This window comes from Equus caballus, chromosome 17 (assembly GCF_041296265.1).
Source record: "Equus caballus isolate H_3958 breed thoroughbred chromosome 17, TB-T2T, whole genome shotgun sequence".
Taxonomy (NCBI): domain Eukaryota; kingdom Metazoa; phylum Chordata; class Mammalia; order Perissodactyla; family Equidae; genus Equus; species Equus caballus.
In genome coordinates this window covers 49,587,138-49,611,619 of record NC_091700.1, presented here as the reverse complement: position 1 = coordinate 49,611,619, position 24,482 = coordinate 49,587,138, and the positions used below count along the sequence as shown (strand labels likewise).

General features: G+C 35.4%; 1 protein-coding gene across 1 annotated transcript in view; it reads right to left on the bottom strand.

The window, feature by feature from the left end:
• Positions 1–708: 708 nt before the first annotated feature.
• Positions 709–24,482, bottom strand: part of SUGT1 (SGT1 homolog, MIS12 kinetochore complex assembly cochaperone) — a 37,554-nt gene continuing 13,780 nt past the window's right edge. Inside the window, 6 exon segments of the mRNA NM_001286856.1 lie at positions 709–820; positions 7,247–7,428; positions 10,788–10,878; positions 19,508–19,615; positions 20,667–20,763; positions 22,641–22,675. Of these exon segments, the coding sequence (NP_001273785.1) occupies positions 719–820; positions 7,247–7,428; positions 10,788–10,878; positions 19,508–19,615; positions 20,667–20,763; positions 22,641–22,675 (615 nt within the window). The 3' untranslated portion in view covers positions 709–718.

Sequence of the window (24,482 nt, the reverse complement as noted above, 5' to 3'; positions counted from 1 at the left end):
GTGCTGTAATTCCAGGACTCCTGCTGTGGCAAAAGCAGCAAGACGTGGAGTTGGGCTTTCCCAAATCACTCTTTGCCCCCAACTTCACAGATTCTCCTTCAGTATAGATAAATTTGCAGCATGTTAAACTCAAGTGTCTATGTTTTATACAGGAATTTGAAGTTAACGACCAAAATCTCAGCGCAATTACAAATACTTCCCATAAAAAGAACCAAATGGGAATTTCTTATGATAAATAATTTCTCAAAGTTCTCATTAAAAACTTAAGAAAAAGGTAAATAAACCAAACTTCATAGAAAAATTGTATTTACAACTCCATTCAAAAGCAGTTTTTGAAAGCAAACAATATAACACTGAAGTTGAAAAATCTATGCTCACCCAAAGTTGCCAAGTCTAATAAATTAACAGAACAATGCATCAAAAATAAGGCAACAACCCAAGATATTCCATTGATGATTTCTCCATGCCCAAAACTAGGTAGTAATCTATCTTCCACTTCAGCATGTCTGAAATGCTTAAGGACAGAAGTGATAAAACATTATCTTCATTCTTCATTAGACTCTTAGAACACCAGAGAAAATAATTTCAAAGCACAAAGAGGTAAAGAGGTATAATCTTTCAAAAAGATACTCAGTGTTCAAAATTCAAGAATGCAGTATTAATACACAATGCGCATTAGGTGAATATATGCAATAAAAGTGATAGCAAGTTAATTTATTTAGTACTTTTTCCATTCCATATCATCAGGGGGGTTGATTTCAACTTTCCTTTTACCTACATCAGACCAATTGGTACTCAAAACTGTACCACCAGACTCCATCTGCAATAAGAAATAAAAATAGATTAATTCTTAGACCACATAATCAAACAGAATACTTTCTAAAAATGTTTGAAGCATAAAGTCCCAAATATAAGCTATGTTTGGCTCAATATAAACACAAGATAATATTTTGATTTAACCTTAGGCTTTCCAGTTACCATATTCTGTAAAATCTGAAATGGAATCTCTACAACAGTTAGGTAGGAGCATCTTGTTCACATACACCACAATATAAAAAGCCACGTTCCCCTCTGCTAATCAGCTAGGTAGGTAGAAAAACTACCTTAAAATGAAAACAAAATTGGCTCCCAAAGAAAATAATGACGTAACCTCTTTTGCAGACGACAGTAAAAACCAGGCAAAGTAAACTCTTTCTATACTAGTTGGACAGAACTTTAGGAGCCCTTTCTTAATGCTCTCTCTGTGCCAAACATACTGCAAGTGTATGCTGGAATTTTTTAAAATCAAGGTACAGACAGGTACAGAAAGTCAGCGTCTCAGTAAAGAACTGGTTGTCTATTTATCATCTACTGAATATACCACCTACCAACTACCCTAGCATATTCACAAACACATAAAAAAAACCCCGACTTCTGAACATCTGTGATCTTAATAAAATAAAAATTCACTGGCTTGGATCATAGCAAAGAGCAGTGCGAATAAATCTAAACATTTGTAAATAATCAGCTGTGTTGCTAGCAAACATATAAAGTTACATACCCTAATATAATACTGGAACCTCAATATAACCCCACGCCCCATGCCTGCTGCCAAGCTCCCTTACACGGGTTGCTACATATGGGATGTTCTCTATCCCAGTTCTTTTTCTGTCTTTAGTTATCCTCCAAGCATGACATCTCACCATTTCTCTGTGGTCTTTTTTGACTCTAATCAGGACTCCACTCTTGTAAAATATATCTTCTGTATGAGCATAACTACCATTAATATAAGATGTATCACACTGCACTGTTAAAATTTTAAGAGTCTGCTTTCTTATATCTGCTTCTCATCCTTGGCTCCAACTAAACTTGACATCTCCTAAAAGGGAAGGAGTATATTTTACTAATACTTATATCCTAGATCTAAAGCACAGTGGCCTGGCACAAGGAAGGCTTCAAAGAAAATGTTGAATAAAATGGGACAAGTCTATCTAATAAACTATTAAGAGGACTGAGGGAAGAAGATTTAGTTTATAACCTGATCATAATTCACTGACAACATTTATTTTCCCCTCTCTCTCTATTCACTGCAGGACAATTTAGCATTTCCCTTCTATTATTTTGTACATGTTGGTCTTCTGTACCAATTAGACTGGGAGATCACAGACAACGGTCTATTTTGTTTCTTTTGTATTATCACAAGGAGAGACACAAGCCCTTGGTATGCTCCAGGTCAATGCTGCCAAACAGATGGCTTGTTTTATGGGTGTATATGGTTCAATTACAATTAGCAAAGTCTCTGTATGAAAATGGACGCAGATTCTGTAATCTCTTGTTGAAATTTCACACACTGCTATTTTGTCCAGCATACTCTTCAAAAAGTCAATACTGAGATTGACTTCTGAGGACATGAAGCAGATGTATTTTTTCCTATTCTTCCCACTAAGTACTACTAAAAACCTTAGACATTATATAAATAAAACAAACATAAGATTACTCTAAAAGGTAAAGAGAAGAAGAAACATCATCTAGGGACCTTGGGACCCAAGGAACATCATGGTGGTGAGTTCCCTGTGTTTTCTTTTTGCCTCGTATATGCTAGAGTTGGAGGTGAAAAAGCTGGAAATGCCAAGGGGCACCAACAAAAAAAGCCCCAACAAAAGCCTAATCTCTCTAGCTAAAACTTCAGGAAAGACAGCTTAGGGAGACAGAAAATTTTTAGACAATAATTGCTCTACTCCAGCTAAACACCAGAGAAGAAACTGTGGCCTCATCCCCACCTAGGCCAGCAAAGGCTGAGTGGGGAGCCTAGACTTCCATCCGTGCTAGGCTGTCATGAATCCACCTGCTCTACTACCTGTGATGTCAGTGGAAATCCCGTGGGGAGCCAGAACTCTTAGCCACCCCTAGCAATAACAAGAAGATGCTCTGGGGTGTCTAAGGAGACCAAGTGGGGGTTCTCGATTTTGACCTTCACCTGTCAGTAGTGAGGCATTGCCTTCCCTTCCTCCGCCAGAGTAGTTATCAGAGAAAGTCAACTAAGAAGGAGGGTTTAAATAAGATGCAGAGTCTCACAGCATAACATGAAAATGTCCAGGTTTCAACTGAAAATCACTTGTGCTGGGAAAAGCACCAAAACTCAGGAAGATTTCAGATTATATTTTTATAAAAGAAGACAATCAATAGACACTAACATTGACATGACAGAGATGTTAAAACTATCTGACAAAGATTTTAAAGCAGTCAAGGTAAAAATGCTTCAACAAGAAATTATCAACACGCTTGAAACAAATGAAAAAATAGAAAACCTCAGCAAAGAAACAGAAGATATAAAGAAGAAACAAAGAAAAGTTTCAGAATTGAAAAATACAGTTCAAATAAAAAGGTCAGTGGATGGGCTCAAGAGCAAAACAGAAGGAACAGAGGAAAGAATCAGTGAACTGGAAAAGAAAACAATATAAATCACCTAATCTGAACAACAAAGAGAAAACAGAGATAAAATGAAGCGAGTCGCAGGGATGTGTGGGACTATAATAACATATCTAAACATTTGTGCTGTCACGTTCCAGGAAGGGAGAGCACAAAGAAGGGAGGTCTGAAAAAGTACTCAAAGAAGTAACAGCTGAAAATTTCCCCAATTTAGCAAAAGACAGAAAACTATAGATTGAAGAAACTGAGCAAACCTCAATCTGGATAAATCCAAAGAAATCCTTGCCAGGACAGTTTGTCACAGGCAGATCTAAAAGAAAGCTTAAAGGAAGCTCTCTAAACAAGAAAGAAACAACAAAAAAATAGAAAAAAAATTTTTAAGATCAACAAAGAGCTGATTCTTTGAAAAAACATCAAAACTGACAAACCTCTAGCAAGAATGACAAAGGAAAAAAAGAGAAGACAAACCACCATTATGGAATGAAATGGAATATCACTACAGACTCTGCAGACATCAAAAAAGGTAGTAAGAGAATATTCTCAACACTGACAACTTAGACAAAATGGACCAATTCCTCAAAAATGCAAACTACCACAAGTCAGTCAACATGTAACAGATAAGCTGAATAGTCCTATGAGCTATTAGGATAATTAAACTTATAATTTAAAGTCTTCCCCCAAAAAAATGCTCAGATGGTGTCACTGGTTTAAAGAATGTTTAAAGAAAAATAACACCAATTCTACACAATTTCTTCCCCAAAGCAGATGATGACAGAACACTTCTCAATTCATTTTATGAAGTTAGTATCACCCTGATACCAAAACCAGACAAAGACAATACAAAAAAAGAACACTATAGAGCCAGTCCTGTGGCCTAGCAGTTAAAGTTTGGCATGCCCTGCTTTGGTGGCCCAGGTTCAGTTCCCAGGCACAGAACCACACCACTCGTCTATCAATAGCCATGCTGTGGCAGTGGCTCCCATAGAAGAACTAAAAGCACTTACAACTAGAATATAGAATTATGTACTGGGGCTTTAGGCAGGGGGGAAAAAAGGGAAGACTGGCAACAGATGTTAGCTCAGGGTAAATCTTCTCCAACAAAAAAAAAAAAAGAAAGAACACTATAGACCAGTATCTCTCGTGAATATAGACACAAAATTCAAAGTATCTGAAAATATAATTGAGCACTATATAAAAAGAATTATACACTATGATCAAGTGGGGTTTATCCCAGGGATACAAGGTCGATTCAATAATAGAAATCAACCATATTAATCAAATAAAATCACCATTGTAACAGGCTAAAGAAGAAAAATCATATAATCATATTGATCAATACAGAAAAATCATTTGACAAGTCAACAGCCATTCATAATAAAAATCTTAGAAAAATAAGATTAGAGCAGAACTTTTTTTTTTTGGGTGAGGAAGACTGGCCCTGAGCTAACATCTGTGCGAATCTTCCTCCAGTTTGTATGTGGGATGCTGCCACAACATGGTTTGGTTAGCAGTGTGTAGGTCTGCAGCCAGGATCCAAACCCACGAACCTTGGGCCACGGAGCGAACCCTGAAGCAGAACGCATGAACTTAACCACTACGCCACTGGGCTGGCCCCTAAAGCAGCACTTTCTTAGCTTGGAAAATCTACAAAAATCTACAGCTAATATTATACTTAAGGGTGAAAGACTGAGCGGTTTTCCCGTGAGATGAGGAACAGGGCATGGACGTCCACTCTCATTACTCTTACTCAACATAGTGCTGGAAATTCTAGCCAGCACAATATAGCAAGAAAAGGAGATAAAAGGCATACATATCAGAAAGGAAGAAATAAAACTGTCCCTATTTGAAGATGATATGATTGTCAAGAGAAGCACAAGGAATCTACCAAAAAATTTCCTAGAACTAATGAGTGAGTTCAGCAAGGTCACAGAATATAAGATCAACATTAAAAAAACCAACCGTATTTCTAGATGCTAGCAACGAACATGTGGACACAAAAAGTAAATATACAACACCATTTACAATCACTCAAAAAAATTTTAATTAAATACTGTATGGGATTTATATGCTGAAAATGGTATAACCTTGATGAAAGAATCAGAGATCTAAATAGAGTGAAAGATTCAACACAGTGAAGTCACTCTATACTGATAAAACAGTTCAATACAATTCCTAACAGGATTTTTTGGTACACACAGGCAAAATATTCTAAAATTTATATGGAAAGGCAAAGGAAATAGAATATCTAAAGTAACTTTGAAAATGAAGAATAAAGTAGGAGGAATGAATCTGCCCAATTTCAAGACTAATATAGCTATAGTAATCAAGACTGTGGTATTAACAGAGGGACAGACATGTAGATCAATGGAACAGGAAACCGAGAAATAGACTCACATAAATATGCTTCAACTGATAAAGTAAAAAAAGCAACTCAATGGAGGAAGACAGCCTTTTCAACAAATGGTGCTGGAGCAATTGAACACAGATAGGTTAACAAAAAAAAGCCTTCAACCTACATCTCACACTTTACATAAAAATTAACTCAAAATGGATCATAAATTTAAATGTAATATTAAAAGAAAAAACATAGGAGAAAAATCTTTGAGATGTAGGACTAGGCAAATTCTTAGACTTCACACCAAAAGCATGATCCATAAAAAGAAAAACTGATACACTGGACTTCATCAAAATGAAATACTTTGGATCTGCAATATTGTTAAGAAAAGGAAAAGATGAGCCACAGACTGGGAGAAAATATTTGCAAACCACCTGTCTGACAAAGACCTGTCCGATTACTAGTAGCCAGGGCTTAAGGAGGGGTCGGGGCAGGAAGGAAGTGAGTATGGCTATAAAATGACAACACTGAAGGAATCCTGTCACAATGGAAATGTTCTCTATCTTATCTGTCAATATCACGGCTATGATGCTGTACTAAAGTTTTCCAAGATGTTTCCAGAGGGGGAACTCTATAAAAAAAAATACAAGGGATCTCTCTGTATTATTTCTTACAACTGCATATGAACCTATAATTATCTCTAAAAGTGTAGTTAAAAATATTTTTTTAAGTCAATAGTGAAATGTACAATCATAACCCATTACTACATGGTAACTTACATGGAATATCCGGGCCTCAAACATATCTATTAACTAAATATTAAGTTTAACTATTAAATATTAATTTTAACTTTCTACTATAAATATAAATGCCTTAAGAGAGTGACACTCTCAGAACTACTGGTAAAAATCAAATGATTACATCTTTAAGCAGATAATCCACACAATTTTGCAGTAATGACTTGTCATTAAAATTTCAGAACTTGAGGGCTAATTCAGGTGGTATTTATGCTGCTCCGGCGAAAAGCTTGCATTTTCTTAATCAATAGACAAAATTATCAACAAACGAATGAATAATCAATATGCACCTTCTACTTGACAAACACTGTTCTAGAAGTTTCCCTTCTGTATTCTTCATCTCTGACATTAAGACTATACATGGTTCTAGAAGGTAAACAACGGAAGCTCATTCAGCTATTGTGATAAATCCCAACTAATATAACTCTGTAACCTTGGTATTTCTTAAGCCTTCCAAGATCTAACTCATTGATAAAAGATTTTTCTTTGGAATAAACCTCTTGTTTCTCATCTCCTCCACAAGTTTCTAAATTCCTCAATAATTACTCTAAGTTTAGAGCAGGAAGAAATGTTCAGACAAAGCCTATTCAAAAAGGTCTCCCAACTACACTATATGCAATTTGGTCTCAAATTACCTACTTATTGTTATCTTACAATTTCTGAAATTTACTACCACAATGCATTTTTTTAAAGCTCATGTTCTTACAAATGATTTGTTCATGGCACGTTTCACTTCATCAGAACCATCTGAATAGATCTGCTGAAATAATTTGTTTAAAGCTGCATCTCCCTCCAACTTCTCATTCTTTTCTTCTTCTTTGATCTCACCAACCAATTTATCCCAATTTCTTGTATAATGAGATGACGATGGATATAGGTTCTTTACATCTATGGATTAAAAAAAACAGAGGTGATTAACTAATACATGTTGATTATGTCAAGAATAAGTAAACTTTGTGACCATGGTGTATAGAACATCTTAGCAAATAGTTTAGATTGCTGAAATTCATGTTTGTAACGTGCCTTTCTGATACATACATCAATAAGTAGATTTACACTTCTAAAAACTGAATCAGTAAGCATAATGTAAAATCTGGGAACTTCTTACGAGCAAAATAACTCATTAAGTGTAAATTTTTGTAAAAATTACGCAAAATTAGATTAAAAACATTCTACATATTAGCAATCGAGGAAATGGTAAGAAGTATACAAGAACTTTTCTACTTACAGAAACGTTAAAGCAATTCTAAAAACAGTATTTTTTTAAAAGACACTTCATTAAGATATTTCTCTTGTAAACAAGATTTTAATAAATGTTAAAAATGTGGCTTTTTCTGAGGTACTTACATATCTTTCAGAGTAGAAATAAAGTGAAAATATAAATAATTATCCATGACATTTGACAATGAGTTAAGACTATCTTCTCCCCACATTAAAAATATTAGATTACCTCAAAAGGGAATAAGGAATTCCTGAATGTTGAAAAACACAACATGTGATGATCTAGAGTTCAATGACCACATCACACACACACAGAAAATAATAGTACTTGTAGGGCACAGTGAAGTAAACAGAGGCTGCTTGCAGCCAGAGAGGCCACAGGCTCAGGGGCTCAGGGGACTGAGAAGACTGCCCCCAAAACCAAAGGAATTAAGATCTTGCCACCTAAAAAGTAAAAAAGTACCTAACCTACCTAGTAGCTATAAGAGCAGTTCTGTTCACTGTCTAATGGAAATATACCTTGAACCACATATATAATTTAAAATTTTCTAGTAGCCACATTACTAAAACAAATCAGGTGAAATACAGTTTAATATATTTTATTTAACATAATATATCCCAAAATAGTATCATTTCAACATGAAATCTGTATAAAAATACTAAGAAATTTTATGTTCTTTTTTCATACTAAATCTTCAAAATCTGGTATGTATATATTTTACACTTACAGCACATCTCAATCCAGACTACTCATATTTCAAGGTGCTCAACAGGTATATGTGGCTAGTGGCTAACATACTGGACAATGTAGCTATAGAGCTTAAAAAAAAAAAAAAAACTTGATTCAAAGCTTCCCTATCAATATTTTAGGATACATGAATCCTAATCCAAATGTCCCTTTTCCACTACTACCTCTCTATATCCCTTTTCTCAAAATAGTTGAGAAACTACTAATTGTTCATTCTGTCTTTCCATCTCCTCTCTTCACCTGTAATCCAACCTTCTCCGTCTATACCCCACAAAACAAAACACTGCCCTCCCCCCAGTTTTACTCAGGGCAAGCATACTGGTTTTCAAGTCCTATCTACCCTTCCTCTACCAGTAATCCCCTCTATCTCTGCACATTTTCACCAGCAGCCAAAGAAAAGAAAACGCAAATTAAGAGCCTAGGAAACAGGGTTTAATTAATCCTAATGCTGATTCCCCAGAAGGATGAGAACACAGGTTCTAATCTCCATTTTACAGATAAGAGACCTGGCCCAGACAGGTTAAGCAACTTGCCCTTATCTGCAGTCTCCAGCTTGCAATACATAGGAATGTGACAAGCATATTAATTCCTTACAAAAATATAACAAAACAGGAGGAATAGCATCTTGAATATCCAAAGCACTGAGTTTAGAAAAACTTTAACACTAAAAAAATCTTTATATTTAATCTTAGAAAAACTTTAACACCATGTAGATGGCAGATGAACTACTGAGAGATGGGTAACCCAACTTTCTTGCTCATTCACTACAGTATCAATTAACTACAAAGATACTTATGTCAGCCGAGACCTTGCATTGTTAGAAAATGTGGCAATAAGCAGTATCACATATGGGATTAACAGAAGAACCAGACCCAGACTCTGAAGACTTGGGTTCAGTCCTAGAGAATGAAAACTGCTGGGTGATCTATTATTAAGCAAGTTGCTTAACCCTTCTGAGCCTGTAAAACAGGAAGAACAATACTGGGCTGCCTACAATATAGTGCTGTTAGAATTAAATGAGACGCTACATTTTAAGTGTTTCTTTAAAAAAAAATGCTTTGAGCTATATATAAACCTCAGCCCAAAAATCTCTTTAGGGGGTCAGCCACAAGAAAAGCACATAACATCTCTACTACATCTTTCAAACAAAGTGAAGCAGAAGCTTAATTAAATAGCTTAAATATCAACTTGAAATATTCCAATCCTTAAAAATTATCTGTTGGTGTCAATGTCCTGGTTTTGCTAAGTATGCTATAGGCTAATTACGATGTTATTTTGCAGAAAAGCTGGGTGAAGGGTACATGAGAACTCATTTCTCCAACTTCTATGAAAACCTAAAATTATTTCAAAATAAAAATAAGCTAATAAAAATCAACGATCTGTTGGCTAATTCCGTTATCTTCTAAAAGGTGCCACAAGGAAATATATTTTCTGTTATAGAAAGCAGTGAAAAATCTAAAGTAGCTGAAACAATGCTATCTCATTTCAGTCATCCAATCACGGCATTAACTCTAATCAAAGAGAAATTTCTCTCCATTCATTAATGAGGACATTGCCGTAAAATACAGTCTTAGTTGTACTTCTAGGAGTGTCTTGCAGATTAATTATCCTGTTAGAAAAATACATATGTGCCTACTGCATATGCTTACAATTGAGCCAACATAAAGTAGCCTGTTCCTTAAAGGGTTAAATTAGCGTACAGCAGCTCTATCACCCAGGTTTGGGTAAGTGCACACTATGATGTTCGCACAACAACGAAATCACCTAATGACACATTTCTCAGAATGTATCCCTGTCGTTATGTGAAGCATGGCTGTATAGTGAAATACGCTAGATACTTTATGAAGCCCTCAAATTTCAGGAAATTGAGTTGACAATATCAGAAGAAATAGAAAGGAATAAGTAAGAGAGGACAGGGAAGAGGAGGAAATATGTAAGCAGAGTAAACTACTAATTCACTTAAAACCCAAAAAGAAACAACAGGAAAGGTCAACACAAAAAAACAAGCAACCCCTAACTGATGTCAGAAACTGACATAGTAAACAAATCCCAACTCCCTTTGGGCTTTTGGTGCCACTCATTGTATTCTTAGAGTTTAAGAAGTTAGAACCTTCATAAGAAAGGCTTCTTTGTATTCATTACAGAGCAATCTTATTATACTCAATGTATGTTATCTCAGGAACATGAATAATGAAAGTAGAAAGAGTGCTCATTACTATTTAATTTCAACCATATAACACAATATGAATTTAAGGTTCATCAAGTCCAGAAAACAAACCTGCTATGAACTGTTTTGGCTTAGGCACATCTCCTTGCCCCTCTAGCTTTTCCCATCTTATAGCCTCTGGCTTTTTCATTTTAATTTCAATCTGGAGAAAACATGAGATAAAATCCATTATTCAATGTAAAATACACAAAACAGTGAAAAAATGCAATTTTTCAAGTTTAAGTCATCAAAGTTTTATAATAGTGTCCTTGAGATAGTTTCCTTAAGTTATCCAAGGTTAAATTTTAACAACTTTGAAACATTTATTTTGTTTCTACTTAAAAGCCAGCCTTCAAAAACAACATACAAATTGAAGAGTCTTGAAATCCACTCTTTTCTTCTTCTAAAGTAGTGTTCTCAATCTGGGTTGATTTGTCTGGAGACATTGTTGATATCACGCCTGGGGTGGAGGTGAGGGTGCTATTGACATCTAGTGAGGAGAGGCTAGGGTGCCACTAAACATCAACATTCAGGGCAACCCCTCCACAACAAAAGAATTATCCAGCCCAAAATGTCAACAGCAGCACTCACCACTGAGAAGCCTGTTCTAAAGGAATTACTACATTTCCATGTACATTACTAACCTTATAGAGTGGAGAAATTCATTCCATTGTATAAAATGAGTCCAAGTAATGCTAACATTTTTACAATTGATCATTCAATAATTATTTAATTTTTTATTGAGTTATTGATAGGTTACAATCTTGTGAAATTTCAATTGTACATTAATGTTTATCAGTCATGTTGTGGGTGCACCTCTTCACCCTTTGTGTCCACCCCCCACCCTACCTTTCCCCTGGTATCCACTAAACTGTTCTTAGTCCATAATTTTAAATTCCTCATGAGTGGAGTCATACACAGATTATCTTTCTCTCGCTGGCTTATTTCACTTAACATAATTCTCTCAAGGTCCATCCATGTTATTGCAAATGGAACGATTGTGTTCTGTTTTGCAGCTGAGTAGTATTCCATTGTATATATGTACCACATCTTCTTTATCCATTCGTCTGTTGCTGGACACTTAGGTTGCTTCCACGTCTTGGCTACTGTAAACAGTGCTGCAATAAACATTGGGGTGCACAGGACTTTTGGGATTGCTGACTTCAAGCTCTTTGGATAAATACCCAGTAGTGGGATGGCTGGATCGTATGGTAGTTCTATTTTTAATTTTTTGAGGAATCGCCATACTGTTTTCCATAGTGGCTGCACCAGTTTGCATTCCCACCAGCAGTGTAGATCATTCAATAATTATTAAACACGCATTATGAGCAAGGTATAGTCTTCAGGGATGTGGGGGATTTTTAAAATATTAAAGACATGTCCTTGACCATTTGGAAACATGTGAGATACTTGGAGAAAGTTACTCAAGAGGCAAATAAATGTTCTAAAAGCTCAGGAGAGGTCACAGCTGGCTGTGAACAGGGAACGTTTCAGGGCACCTCGAAGAGCTGTGAGGGGTAGGAGCATTTGCAATGGTGGAGGCGGGTAGGTCTCCAGAAGCAAACAGAAGAGCCTAAAATTGGAGCCCTGAGGTGTGAAAGGACACAGTGCATCAGGGAGTACAGAGGAGACTAATTTGCTGCAAGTCCAGGACTTATGTTAGAGCAGTGAAAAATACACAAGGAAAAAAAGGTGTAAGGAGACTATGAAGAGCTTCTGAATGTGAACCTAAGGTCACATATTAAAATGAAGTATTAGCAGCATCCTAGAAACATCTCTCTAATCAAGGCTCGTCCCCTAGAGTCTACCCTTAACCCTAACATAAGCTCACATAGCACTTAGATCTACCTTTTGTTTTCCTTATTCCAATAATGCACTCACTCCCGTTTCTAGCCTGGCAGAAATCAGCATTTATAGTGCTGGTAAACACAGTAATTATTATGCAAATAGTTTAAGAATCAAATTAGAATTTTATATTCTAATTTTTTTTCTAAGAAAAGGATTATTACTTGTATAAGCAGGAAAAAAAGATTTAACAAAAAGAAAAGCCTATTTACATCTTGGTTCTTTGACTCCTTTAGATCAGAAGAATCATTTAAATTAGCAATTACTGGTAATCTTTCTACCGCCTGCCTTTATCAAGAGAATCCTTAAAATTTGCATTTTAAAATAACAAAATACTAACAGAGAAATCTGCCAATATTTTTAATCAGACATGAAGGGATGGTGTGGAAGGGGTGTGGTCTCTTAGTATTTGTATTTTCTTTAGGAGCAGTGAAACGTAACAAAAAAAGTTGTCATAATGAGAGAAAAACATGAAACAAACGTGCCTGGGAAATGTGCAAAAAGATAAGTATTTTAAATGCAATTTACATGTTTAAATTCTACATAAATAAAAAAATTTTATAAGACTCTCTAGAATTCCCTAAAATGAACTATGATTAATCTTTATAAAGTAAAATATCATTTGTATTTTCTCATACACAATATTAACTGAGGGTACTCTGGTTATCTTAAGCTGTCACTGCTGGAATATTTACCAAAAAGGTACATAAGGGCTGGCCCAGCGGCACAGTGCTTAAGTTTGCATGCTCTGCTTCAGCAGCCTGGGGTTCATGGGTTCAGATCCCAGGCACAGACATATCCACTTCTCATCAAGCCATGCTGTGGTGGTGTCCCACATACAAAACAGAAGAAGATTGGCACAGATTTTAGCTCAGGGACAATCTTCCTCACCAAAAAAGAAAAAGTACATAAATCCAATAGCTGGCAATGACACAGCAATAGTTACTGAAAGGGGCTATTAATATTATCCTAAAATTTAAAATTGCATCTTCCTCCTCTAATTTTCAGTTCATTTGGAAATGAAGACCTGGCAAGCAGTATGTAACATCAACACTACCCTTAACTAACCTCAGGCACAGGGCACTCCATATCCGCACCACACGTTCCCATGCTAAGTACTGTCTATAAAAAGTTCCTTGTTTCACCTGAAGAGCAGCACACAGGAGCACTTGCATCTACTGAAAGCCTCAGTATATACATAACCTGAGTAACTGCATTATGAACAAGGAGGCCTTTAGAAAGCCCAAGTTAAAGCTCTTAGTAACAACTTGTTTCCACTGAGACATGCTGAACTGAACTTGAAATTATACTTAATTCATTCATTAAAATAGCTGCACATAACAGACCATTTTAAACAGTTTTTAAAAAGGTAAGAAGAGGGGGAACTAATTCTCTATGAATTCCTTTTTACACGTACTTCACTTTCAATACGTGTACATCCTTCTAAAAAGGAAGTCTTAAATCTTGATGATTTTGGTAGATACTTCTCAAATTACCACCAGTCCAATTTCAGCTATTTTTATTGCGACCATGAATAAGTCATTAAATTAACTTAAAACTTTGCTAGCTTGCTTAAAGGTTGCTCTTATATGCACAGGAAAGGCTTTCAATGCACCATAATCCCAAAGCAGTATCTGCGAGTGACTACTAAGGATCCATACTGTGCTGGATTTTCAGTCTTCAATGTTATGGGTCCTACCCACCAGCCACCTCTACGGTCTTCTTTGCACAGCAGAGAGTTTAATTTTTTCCCATGAAAGTAACTTTAGACTTAAAGAGAAGCCATTACTCCTAAAGGGTCATGGCATAAAGACACCGTCTTCTTAAGAAGTGGTAAGCAAGCTCCCACTTACTGCTACAGATTGATGGTGAGGGATCTTTGTCCCAGAGACTAGAGAGCTGTGCAGTTTACTGGTAACGTTTTTTTTCTGGCAAACTTTTCAGAATCATCTGTTTTAAGGCGGCAGTCATTAAATAAGGGTTCCTCGGATCTTTAGAATGTAGCTTTCCCAACGTTGTCTTACTCAGCTTTGAGCATGTTTAATTGCTATATCAAACCCCTGTGCTCAATAATACAGCAGTTCAGTCTTCCTGAGGCCAGACTGCACAGCTACCTTCTTTATTTTTACACTCAAATCACTTTAAAATCATTTTTTAAAATGCAGAAGATGGTAATGAATGAAGAGGAACTGAAAAATCTTGCCAAAGCTCTAATAGCTCAATTCAAATACCCACCGAGTGCCTACTCTGAGCCAGGCACTGCACTGGTTCATACGGCCACTGCCTCTATGCTTCTTGAAGAAATCAATTAGAAGTGACAGTCCCATAAACAAAAGATTCTAGTATATATCACCTGTACTGACAGACCTAAGTGTTGGGAAATATCTAGTTATGCGGAAGGAACTACGCCAAAAAGTCATTCACTAGTGAAGACTGAGTGATTACTTTCTCAGCTCCTTTATATTTCTCCAAATTTTCTATGACACACATTTATTGCTTTTATAATCTGAATAAAAATCTAAATAATCAGGATAAAGTACTACTAATAATAGTAAGATTGAGAATTTATTACATTCCCCATGTACTAAGTGCTTCATATATTATCTCAGTTAATAAAACAACTCTGTAAGAGGAGATTACCATCCATATCTTAGAGATGAGGGAGCCAAGAGATAGAATACCTTGCTGGAAGTGTCTTTTACTGCCAGAAGTTTTACTTATTTTATATCCTCAGAAATAAGCAGAGGTTGAGAACAAGACAAAAACAATCAGCTGTGTAATTTTAGAAAGAGAAGAGTCACAAACAGGTGCCACTTACTGGATATATGACCACAAGCAAGTAATTAATCTCACTGAGCCTCAGTTTCTCCTTGTAAAATGGGATTAATAAGACCTATCTCATTTAGGGCTCTTATGAGGATTAAATGAGACCACATATGAAAAGAATATAGCATTGCGTCTGGCACATAACAACTGAATGTTAGTATAAATCCCATCATCATCATCATTATAATTAGCTAAAAACTCTGGGCAAATTATTTAACATCTCTGGGTTCAGTTTCCATACCTGTGAATAGGTGGTAAAAATATTTACATCCTGCAGTAATTGTGAAGATTACATGGGATAATACACAGAAGTCAAAACAGTTACCTACTATAATTCTCCACAGGTCAAACAACATGGGACTGTGGGAATAAGCTCCAGTAAATGTATACAATGAAATACTTCGCTGTAGAATATTTAAGGGCATGGAAAATACTCATAACATATGGCTAAGTTTAAAAAAACAGCTACAGGTAGGATGTACAGTAAAATCCTTTTCTTTTGAAAATATATGAATATACTTTAACAGAAAAGGCGACAAGAATATACTCCAAGATCTATAATTTGTGGATATCAGCAACTAATTAGCTATTTAAAAAAAACCTCAACGGCTGGCCCCATGGCCCAGTGGTTAAATCCGAGTGGCCCAGGGTTTCGCCAGTTTAGATCCTGGGTGTGGACACAGCACCGCTCATCAAGCCATGCTGAGGCAGCATCCCACATAGTACAACCAGAAGGACCTACAACTAGAATATACTACTATGTACTGAGGGGCTTTGGGGAGGAGAAGGAAAAAAAAAAAGATTGGCACATGTTAGCTCAGGTGCCCATCACAAAAAACCTCAAAAAACGTATTACCACCACCATTGTATCAAAAAGACATAATGAAACAAGAACCCAAACCCCCCCCCCATCTGTGTTTAAAACAACAGCAGCATCCTGCCCAGACACCTCCACTCCATTATAGCATCACTGTGCTTCTTCTATGAATATTAAGAATTCTAAAACTTCTCAAACTTTAGTGGGTTAAGAAGGGAGAAGGGGCCCATTTGTCTCTAAGTAAAGACAGACATTTTTATTTCCCATGGTTCCAATTAAAAGCTTTCATATTTTATATTGAATAATATGGAAAAATTACTTTGACTAAAAATAGGAATACAAGAATATTTCTACAAGGGTAAACTTACTCCAAAGGATTCTGAGAATTCCAATTTTTACCTGGAGTGAATATTAATCTTTAAAATGAGTATTTTGCAGCACAGTTGTTATTAAAGTTATTTATAATCCTGATTGTGACCAGAGAACACTGTCATGAAATTTAACAAGATGGAACAAGAGAAACATTACAATTTCTTAATAAAGGAAATGGATTAAGGCAGATATGAAAGCTGGTATTCAGTAAAAGGAAAAAACAACTATCGAGGGTACTGAAAAAATATGAATTCTGACTTGGGAAAACATATTAGATATTACACTGTAAAATATTTAGTTAAGAAATGCTATTTCAATCATTTAAGGGTCCTCCTCTTCTTATTTTCATTGGAAATTATATCCCACTTGAATTAACAATACTTAACCAATGGTTATACATGAATATGTAACATTCGTTCAACCTTGAAGGTGGGAAAGAAAACAGGATTCTCAAAAGCAAAGAACTAGCCCTTTCAAACCACAGATTTTACAGAATCTCTAATTTTAAGCAGATTCTCCTAGGCAAAATGCATCCTTTTCTCAATCCACTTAAAGGATTCAAGACATCTGAATACATAGGAAAATCAAATTACTTCACTGTTTTCCTGTGTCATCACTAAATAAGCCTCAGTAACCCAGAGAAAGATTTTATTTTCAATATTTTAACACTGTCTCCCTTTGTTGTATGAAAAAAGATTCAAAACTTTCATCATTTCCCTTAACATATAATTAAAGTACAATTCTTTCCATTTGTTTCCCATAAAATTACAGCTTAAAAATTGGTAGTCTAACGAAGTAATATATATTAATTTGGGTTAGGACAAGAAAAATAATCGTCCTTCAGAATGCATCCTTAAAATCTATTCTTTAATCCAGAACTTAGAAAAAACTAAGCAAAGCAGCACTAGCTTCACAGAAGTAAAAGTATTCCTCCTGGGTCAGAGTGAACAATTTAGTAACTATGTGAACCTGGGGAAAGCACTGAAAATGCATGAACCTCAGTTTCTTTTCACCCGTAAAACTAAGAATGAAAATACTTATTTTGCCAACTTCATAGGACTAACATCAGAATCCAATTTAAGTTCATTCACTGAACAATTACTGACCACCCACTATGTACAGTGTACAGGGCTAGGGTGGTCAAATTTTTACTAAAAAATTATTCACTGTTTGTAAAGTTAACCGAGTGTCTGGTACTTTATCTGGAAACTCTACCTGGAGCATATACAAAGACACAAACATGACATGCTTGTTATCCTCAAAAGACTTACTAAGAGCAAGGGAAATAAAACATACATATAAACAAACTACTATTCAAGAAAAGCAGTTATGTAGCATTTTAAGAAAGGAGAAAAGATGAAAAAGGCGTATCGAGAACACAGTAAGAGGAGCTGGGGAATAATTACAATCAACAAGCACTCACAAGGTTCAAAGGAGAATAACAAATAAGGATGAGAGTGCTTAGTTACATCCTCAATTCTAGCCACACAGACTTGTGTATTTACTGCACATATTACTCTTTGGTAAGTGTACGGGGCGGCTCAGTAACACAAGGTTTTAAGTCATTTACCATCTATTCACACAAATCAGTTTACATTTAAATTACTTCAAAAGGACATGCAGTAACAACATCTTGATATATACAAAAATGCCAAACTCCTAATAGTCTCCGTCCCAAATCTAGCTATAGTTTTGTGCTTCATTACTTTACCCAAGATTATTTTATTAAATAAATTCTACACTGTATGTATGAGGCCAGTAAGACAAAAATCTTGATAAGATTTCATCCCTTTTCCCACTTTCTATCATCCAAGCAACTCTGTTTCCCATCTCTCCCTCATAAGTAAACACCTTTTACTTTGTAATCTTCAAATAAACAGATCATTTTTAACTAGATGCAAAAACTACTGCTTCTTTACTTTGCACTTCCTACTCCCACCCTCTGCAGATATATCCTTTTCTTTCAGCAGGCCCAGTTACCATTCTTCATGACACAGATCGACCCTGATTCTATTCTATGACAGGAAAATTCACATGTCCTGAAAACTTAAACTCAATAGTTAATAAGATATGTTGCAGGACACATGTATAAAAAAAGCGTAGTATTGGAAAAAGTCTACTTATATCATTCATTCTCATTAAGTCATCATATACCTTCCCACAACTTTACAGATGAAGGATTTCAGAGCTCAAAGTCCATATCCCTAATTTTTATAGATGCAAAAAATTTAGTCCTAATTTTGTGACTAGTCTATAAATTCACAGGGCAAGCAAAGAACTAGATGTCAGATTTTTTTGATTTTCAGTTCAGTATCTTTCCTACTAAATTATACTACTACCAACTACATCTTTTGATATTTAAAATATTCCCTGAATTTGAATTATATTGCATATTTTTTACTTCTTGAAAATATAAAGAATCTAAAAATTACATAGTTACTCAAACTACAATTATTCACTAACCCCCCACGACAAACTAAAATTCAGCTTACCTAAAACACACAACAAAAAAAGAGCAGATTCATCTTTAAAGTAGTTTGTATCCTTAAATGTGTAAGATAGGGTGAAAAAGTATTTGTATATCAAAACAGGCCAGAGAGACAAGTTCAAGAAACAAGACACTGTCAGTATCAAATCTTAGAGATGCTGATTATATCTTTTTTGGAAACCTCTTTATTGAGAAGTATTATACGTATCTTAATAAGCGTCCAAACGCTACTGAGGTTAAGTAGACTTTTACACTCCACTGTCCTAGAATTTTGGGAGGGGGAAAAATTGTTACTCAAAAACTATCGTTCTTATTTACCTCTCCCTTTTAATTTAAACATACGTGGCTGAAAGGATCTATAGACTTATAATCACATAGGTGATTAGTGGACCAATGTTTGATTTTGAAAAGATTGCTACTGACAATCCTTCTCAATTGTCCTACCTTTGTTGAAAGTACTTTAAACGTGCTCTGTTCTGGTATTACAGGATGAAGAAGTCTCAGCTTCAAATTGTAATCCTCTCCAGAAGGAAGTTTCACTGAAGCAGATAACTAATGAAAACAAAATTAGCAGTGCATTTCATAAGTTTATTTAATGAAGGGTAAAATACTTAAACTGAATATAATTACAGAATTTCAATATTGCTGCAGATTATTTTAAACACTTTATATGGAATATCAGATTTAAGAACCTCAAAATAACCCTTTTTTTCCATCTGGTATCCTTCACATGAATTCTCATATACATAATTAAACAGCACAAAAGAGTGTATTTCATAACACATATTTAGTATTTAAATCTCAAGGAGACTCAAGACACAAGAGTAAAATGATACAATATGTAACAAAAGAATTCATGTGTAAAAGGTCTAGTTCTACCACGAACTCTCCTAAATATCTATCACAAGATTTTCTAAGTGCTAAGATACAAAGCTATTAAAAGTCACATTCATTTAATACAGTTAGTAAAATCTAAGATGTATAAATCATACAACAAATAAGTAGACCTTTTCACGAAGTATACTGCATAAATGAAATCAAATCACATTATCTTTTTTTTTTTTGGCGAGGAAGACTGTCCCTGAGCTTAACATCTGCTACCAATCCTTCCCTTTTTGCTTGAGAAAGATGATCCCTGAGCTAACATCCATGCCAATCTTCCTCCATTTCCTATGTGGGACACCTCCATAGCATGGTTTGATGAGTGGTATGTAGGTCCGCACCTGGGATCCGAACCCACAAACCCTGGGCTGCCGAAGCAGAGTGTGCAAACTTAACCACTATGCAACTGGGCTGAGCCCAAATCACATATCTTACTAATGGTCTTATATATTTCTCAATTAAGTTCTGCTTTGAATTCTAAATCTAAAGAAAATAATGCACATCTAGTTATAATCTACAGTATACATATACTCATCTCAAAACTTAAAATGATTCCAATGGAAAAGGAATAGCTTCAGATTTTTATCAGCATTTTCTACATTATCTCAGGAGGAAATGACATATATCTGATAAACTGCTACAGATTATTCTGCAATATACTGTATTTATAAATAAAAGTATTTAATCTCAACATAAAAAATGGTTCAAAGGCTATAATGACCTCTTTTTCTGAAAATTCCACATTTACATCATTCTTCTGAACATTCTTGATCATAAGTGTAATGATTACTTGAGATTCTGTTTGATACCAGTCATACCTATTAAAAAAGAAAAAAGAAACTTAAAACAGAACTTCCAATTTTCTTAGTTATTGCTTTGTTTTGATAAGATAAAAACTACAATTTGATAAACAGTAAGAGCTCCACCTTGAGGAACAAAATAGCAAAGCAGTGCTGGTTCATAGAAACAATTTTATATAACTAATTTCCCATGATCTGTACTAATGGAAGAGAACAGTAAGGTAGATGATGCCCCAAACCTTTCCAGTGGATTTAAATACTTACATGATTTTCTGGGTTCTGACTTACATCTCTAATACTGCTGAGCTTAAGCTAATGTTAAAGATAAGATTTACTCTAAATAGCTAACAGTTATTATACACCATCAATAGTTTTATACTCATTTCAATCTAATACCAAGAAGAGGTAAACACTTCCATCCCTATTTTACAGATGAAAGAATGTAAGTTCAGAAGGGTGAAGCAATCAGCCCTTCAGTGATAGGTGTTACACTGGACCCAGGTCAGCTTGACTCCACACTCCATGATCTCTCAACTGAAGTTGGGGACAAAAAGCCCTGAGAATAGGGGGCAGAAGTAAATGAGCTGAAATTAAAATAATTCAAAGTTCAACTCATTCTGCCAGGCACGTTAAATACAATATTTTTCTTCAATCCCAATGTGTGTGGGAAGATTCGTGTCCCTAGAGATTCTAATTACGTGTCTGTCTCACACTGAAAGCTCTAAAAATGTAGGGACCCTCACCTTAAAATTAGACCACATTATAAACTCCATGAGGGCAAAGTGATTTATCTATCCTATCACTATTACACTCCCAGGACTAAGCACAGCTCTTGGTACACAGTGTACTTACTAAATCAATGTTGGATTATTTTTTGCTCCAAACACCATAATTATTATTTGATATTTATGTGCCCTCTCCCTGCTGCTGCCACCAAGCTAGTCAAAGTTCCTGTGACTACTAGGTACTTGGAGAGTCCTCTTGTATCTCCCCAGAAAGAACACGAATAAATTGCTTTGTTTTAACATTTCCAAGGCATTTTAGGTAATTGTGTCCAAAAGCACCTTGATTAAAGAAATAAACTTTAAGAGTCCCACAGTTTCTCTTTAAAATTCAGTGAGAAAGCAAAGCTCGATGCCTTATGCTTCCTTCTGTTTCAGTCCTAAGAATACATGTAGTACACATGGCTAATAAATAATTAAAAATAAATTCAAATATTTGCTAGCTGCTTAATCATTACTGTAATCGCTGCCCTCAGCATTGGTCACTTTCAACTTACACAGAATTATTTTATGAAAAATTTACTCCAAGTATAAAAGGCAGGTAAAATTACACTTCTCTCGAGCCTACTATTAATTTATTTACCTATATAATAACAACTAGACTGGAAGACACTCTCCTTAATATATGGAAAGGCGACATAATATGGAATTACGTGAAACAAGCTTAAAGTTGAGAAGTAATTTGAATTTAACCTTAATATGAACACTAATACTAATCAGTAAACAGCCTTAGAATTAGTTTTTCAAGGCTATAACATGATTTTTAAAAAAATTTAAATCAAAGGTAAGGATCTGCTTACTTTTTTTTTTTTTTTTTATAATTTTTTATTTTTATTTTTTATTTTTTTTCCCAAAGCCCCCCAGTACATAGTTGTGTATTCTTTGTTGTGGGTTCTTCTAGTTGCGGCATGTGGGACGCTGCCTCAGCGTGGTTTGATGAGCAGTGCCATGTCCGTGCCCAGGATTCGAACCAACGAAACACTGGGCCACTTGCAGCGGAGCGCACGAACTTAACCACTCGGCCACGGGGCCAGCCCCCTGCTTACTTTCCAATGACAGGGTCTTTTTCCCTTTAAGCATATTCATCATGCATTATAAAAAAGAAACACTTACTTAATTTTTGACTGATGAGTCCGCTGGGATGCAGACTAATTTTCCCAGGTTGAAAGAGAAAGATTTTTACAAGTTAGTTTAGCAATTCTATATTTAAACGTATTATTAACTTACCCAGTGTTATAGTTACTTTGATACAGAATAACTACATGAAAATATCCTTCAAAGACAAAGCATGGTATCCATAACTGTTAAATAATACTAGTCCTCACAAAAATTAGAATATTCAGCATTTTTATAATTGAGTTTCAATTTCAAAAAAGATTTTTCTTCTAAAATAAAAGCAGCATAAACCCCAGAAAACTTTCTAAAGGTATGACTGGAAAAGGTTACATATAAAATGTTCAGTTCCAACATGCAATAACTCTCTAAAATGAAAATAACAGTAGCATTTAAAAAAACATTTTTAAGAATATAGTATAATCTTCAGGCTTAACAATGGCATGACACTGCTCTAGAACATATGAAGGAACATGGCCCCTCTGCGACAAACATTCTACACTGCCCATCAAGAAACAAAGTGACTCCTGACCAATCCATAGTTTCCTAAACTACATGTGTGCCAGTTAAGACTGTAAATAAGTAAATCTAAAGAACTCGCCCTGGCTCTCAGGTGGCCTCTAAGTTGTCCCTAAATGAGAAGGAAAGAGATGAAGTTTGGAAGAAAATAAGTAAAATCACTTTAGAGATCTGAGCCTAACTCAGAATCACTCTCTAGTGTTAAGTATTGAGAAATACTTAAATCTACATGATATCAAGTGGAGACACCGACTAGAACAGATTTTTCCAGCTCACTTTGGTAGCAAGATAAAACTAGATTGAACTACAGCAGTGACAAAATGCACTGTCACAAAACAGCTGTTTGTGTTACCAGACAAAGTCCCTGTTATCCAAATGCCATTCTGTTGTCTTCAGGCCTAGTCTCAATCCCAAATATTATAAAACCCAGACAAAAATACCAGCAGGTGAAGGAAGCCAACTTTTAAACACCTCCTCCAATCCATTCCCCCCCACCAGCCCTAGGAATAGGGACAAGCCTGGAGGTAGAGGGATAGCGAAACGGGGCTCACTTGAGGCAACGTTCAAACCCCAGTAACTACATATATACATGTCTTGCCTGAAGCTCACAACCACCTGCCTGAAGTAGATTAGCTCTATTAGGCCCTGTGTACACATGAAGAAAGCTCAGAGAATAACTGACTTTTTCAACGTCAGGATGGAACTCTGGAAGACAGAGATGTAAATCTTCCTTTATAGATGAAGCAGAGACTCAAAAACGTTAAGTAATTGCCCATAAAGAGAGTTAGGCTTACACATACATCTCCTGATCCCCTGTCATTTTATTTCCTGACTAACTATGTAGATGACTGCTGCTAAAAGCCATTAGCCATAATTTAACTGTGTGTTGTATGTAAACCTAAGTTGGTTTAAAAAAAAAACTCAATTTTCAACTCCACCGTAATTTTTAATAACTGAAAAGACTTGAAAATCTTCATGTCCAAAACAAGTACAACACTGAATTACAGAGAGATAAACACTTCCAAATTTTAGTTAACCTTGGTGTCTTAGCACACCGTAAGCCCTGCAAGTGCTTCACACCTAATGTTATGACTTTTCACCAAAGAAATAATCATCCTGACCATACTAAATACATAAGTCAACTCGAATCACACTCAATGCATTACAATAGCCCAATAAGTTTCATGACTATAAGTGTCTGTATTTATTTTACCAAAAAATAACAGTATTTCAGTTGCTGGAGGAACAAGTAGTTAAATGGAATTGCTTAATATTTAACTGAGAGAAACCTTATTCTGTATTCTGGCTTAAGTATATTTCGGA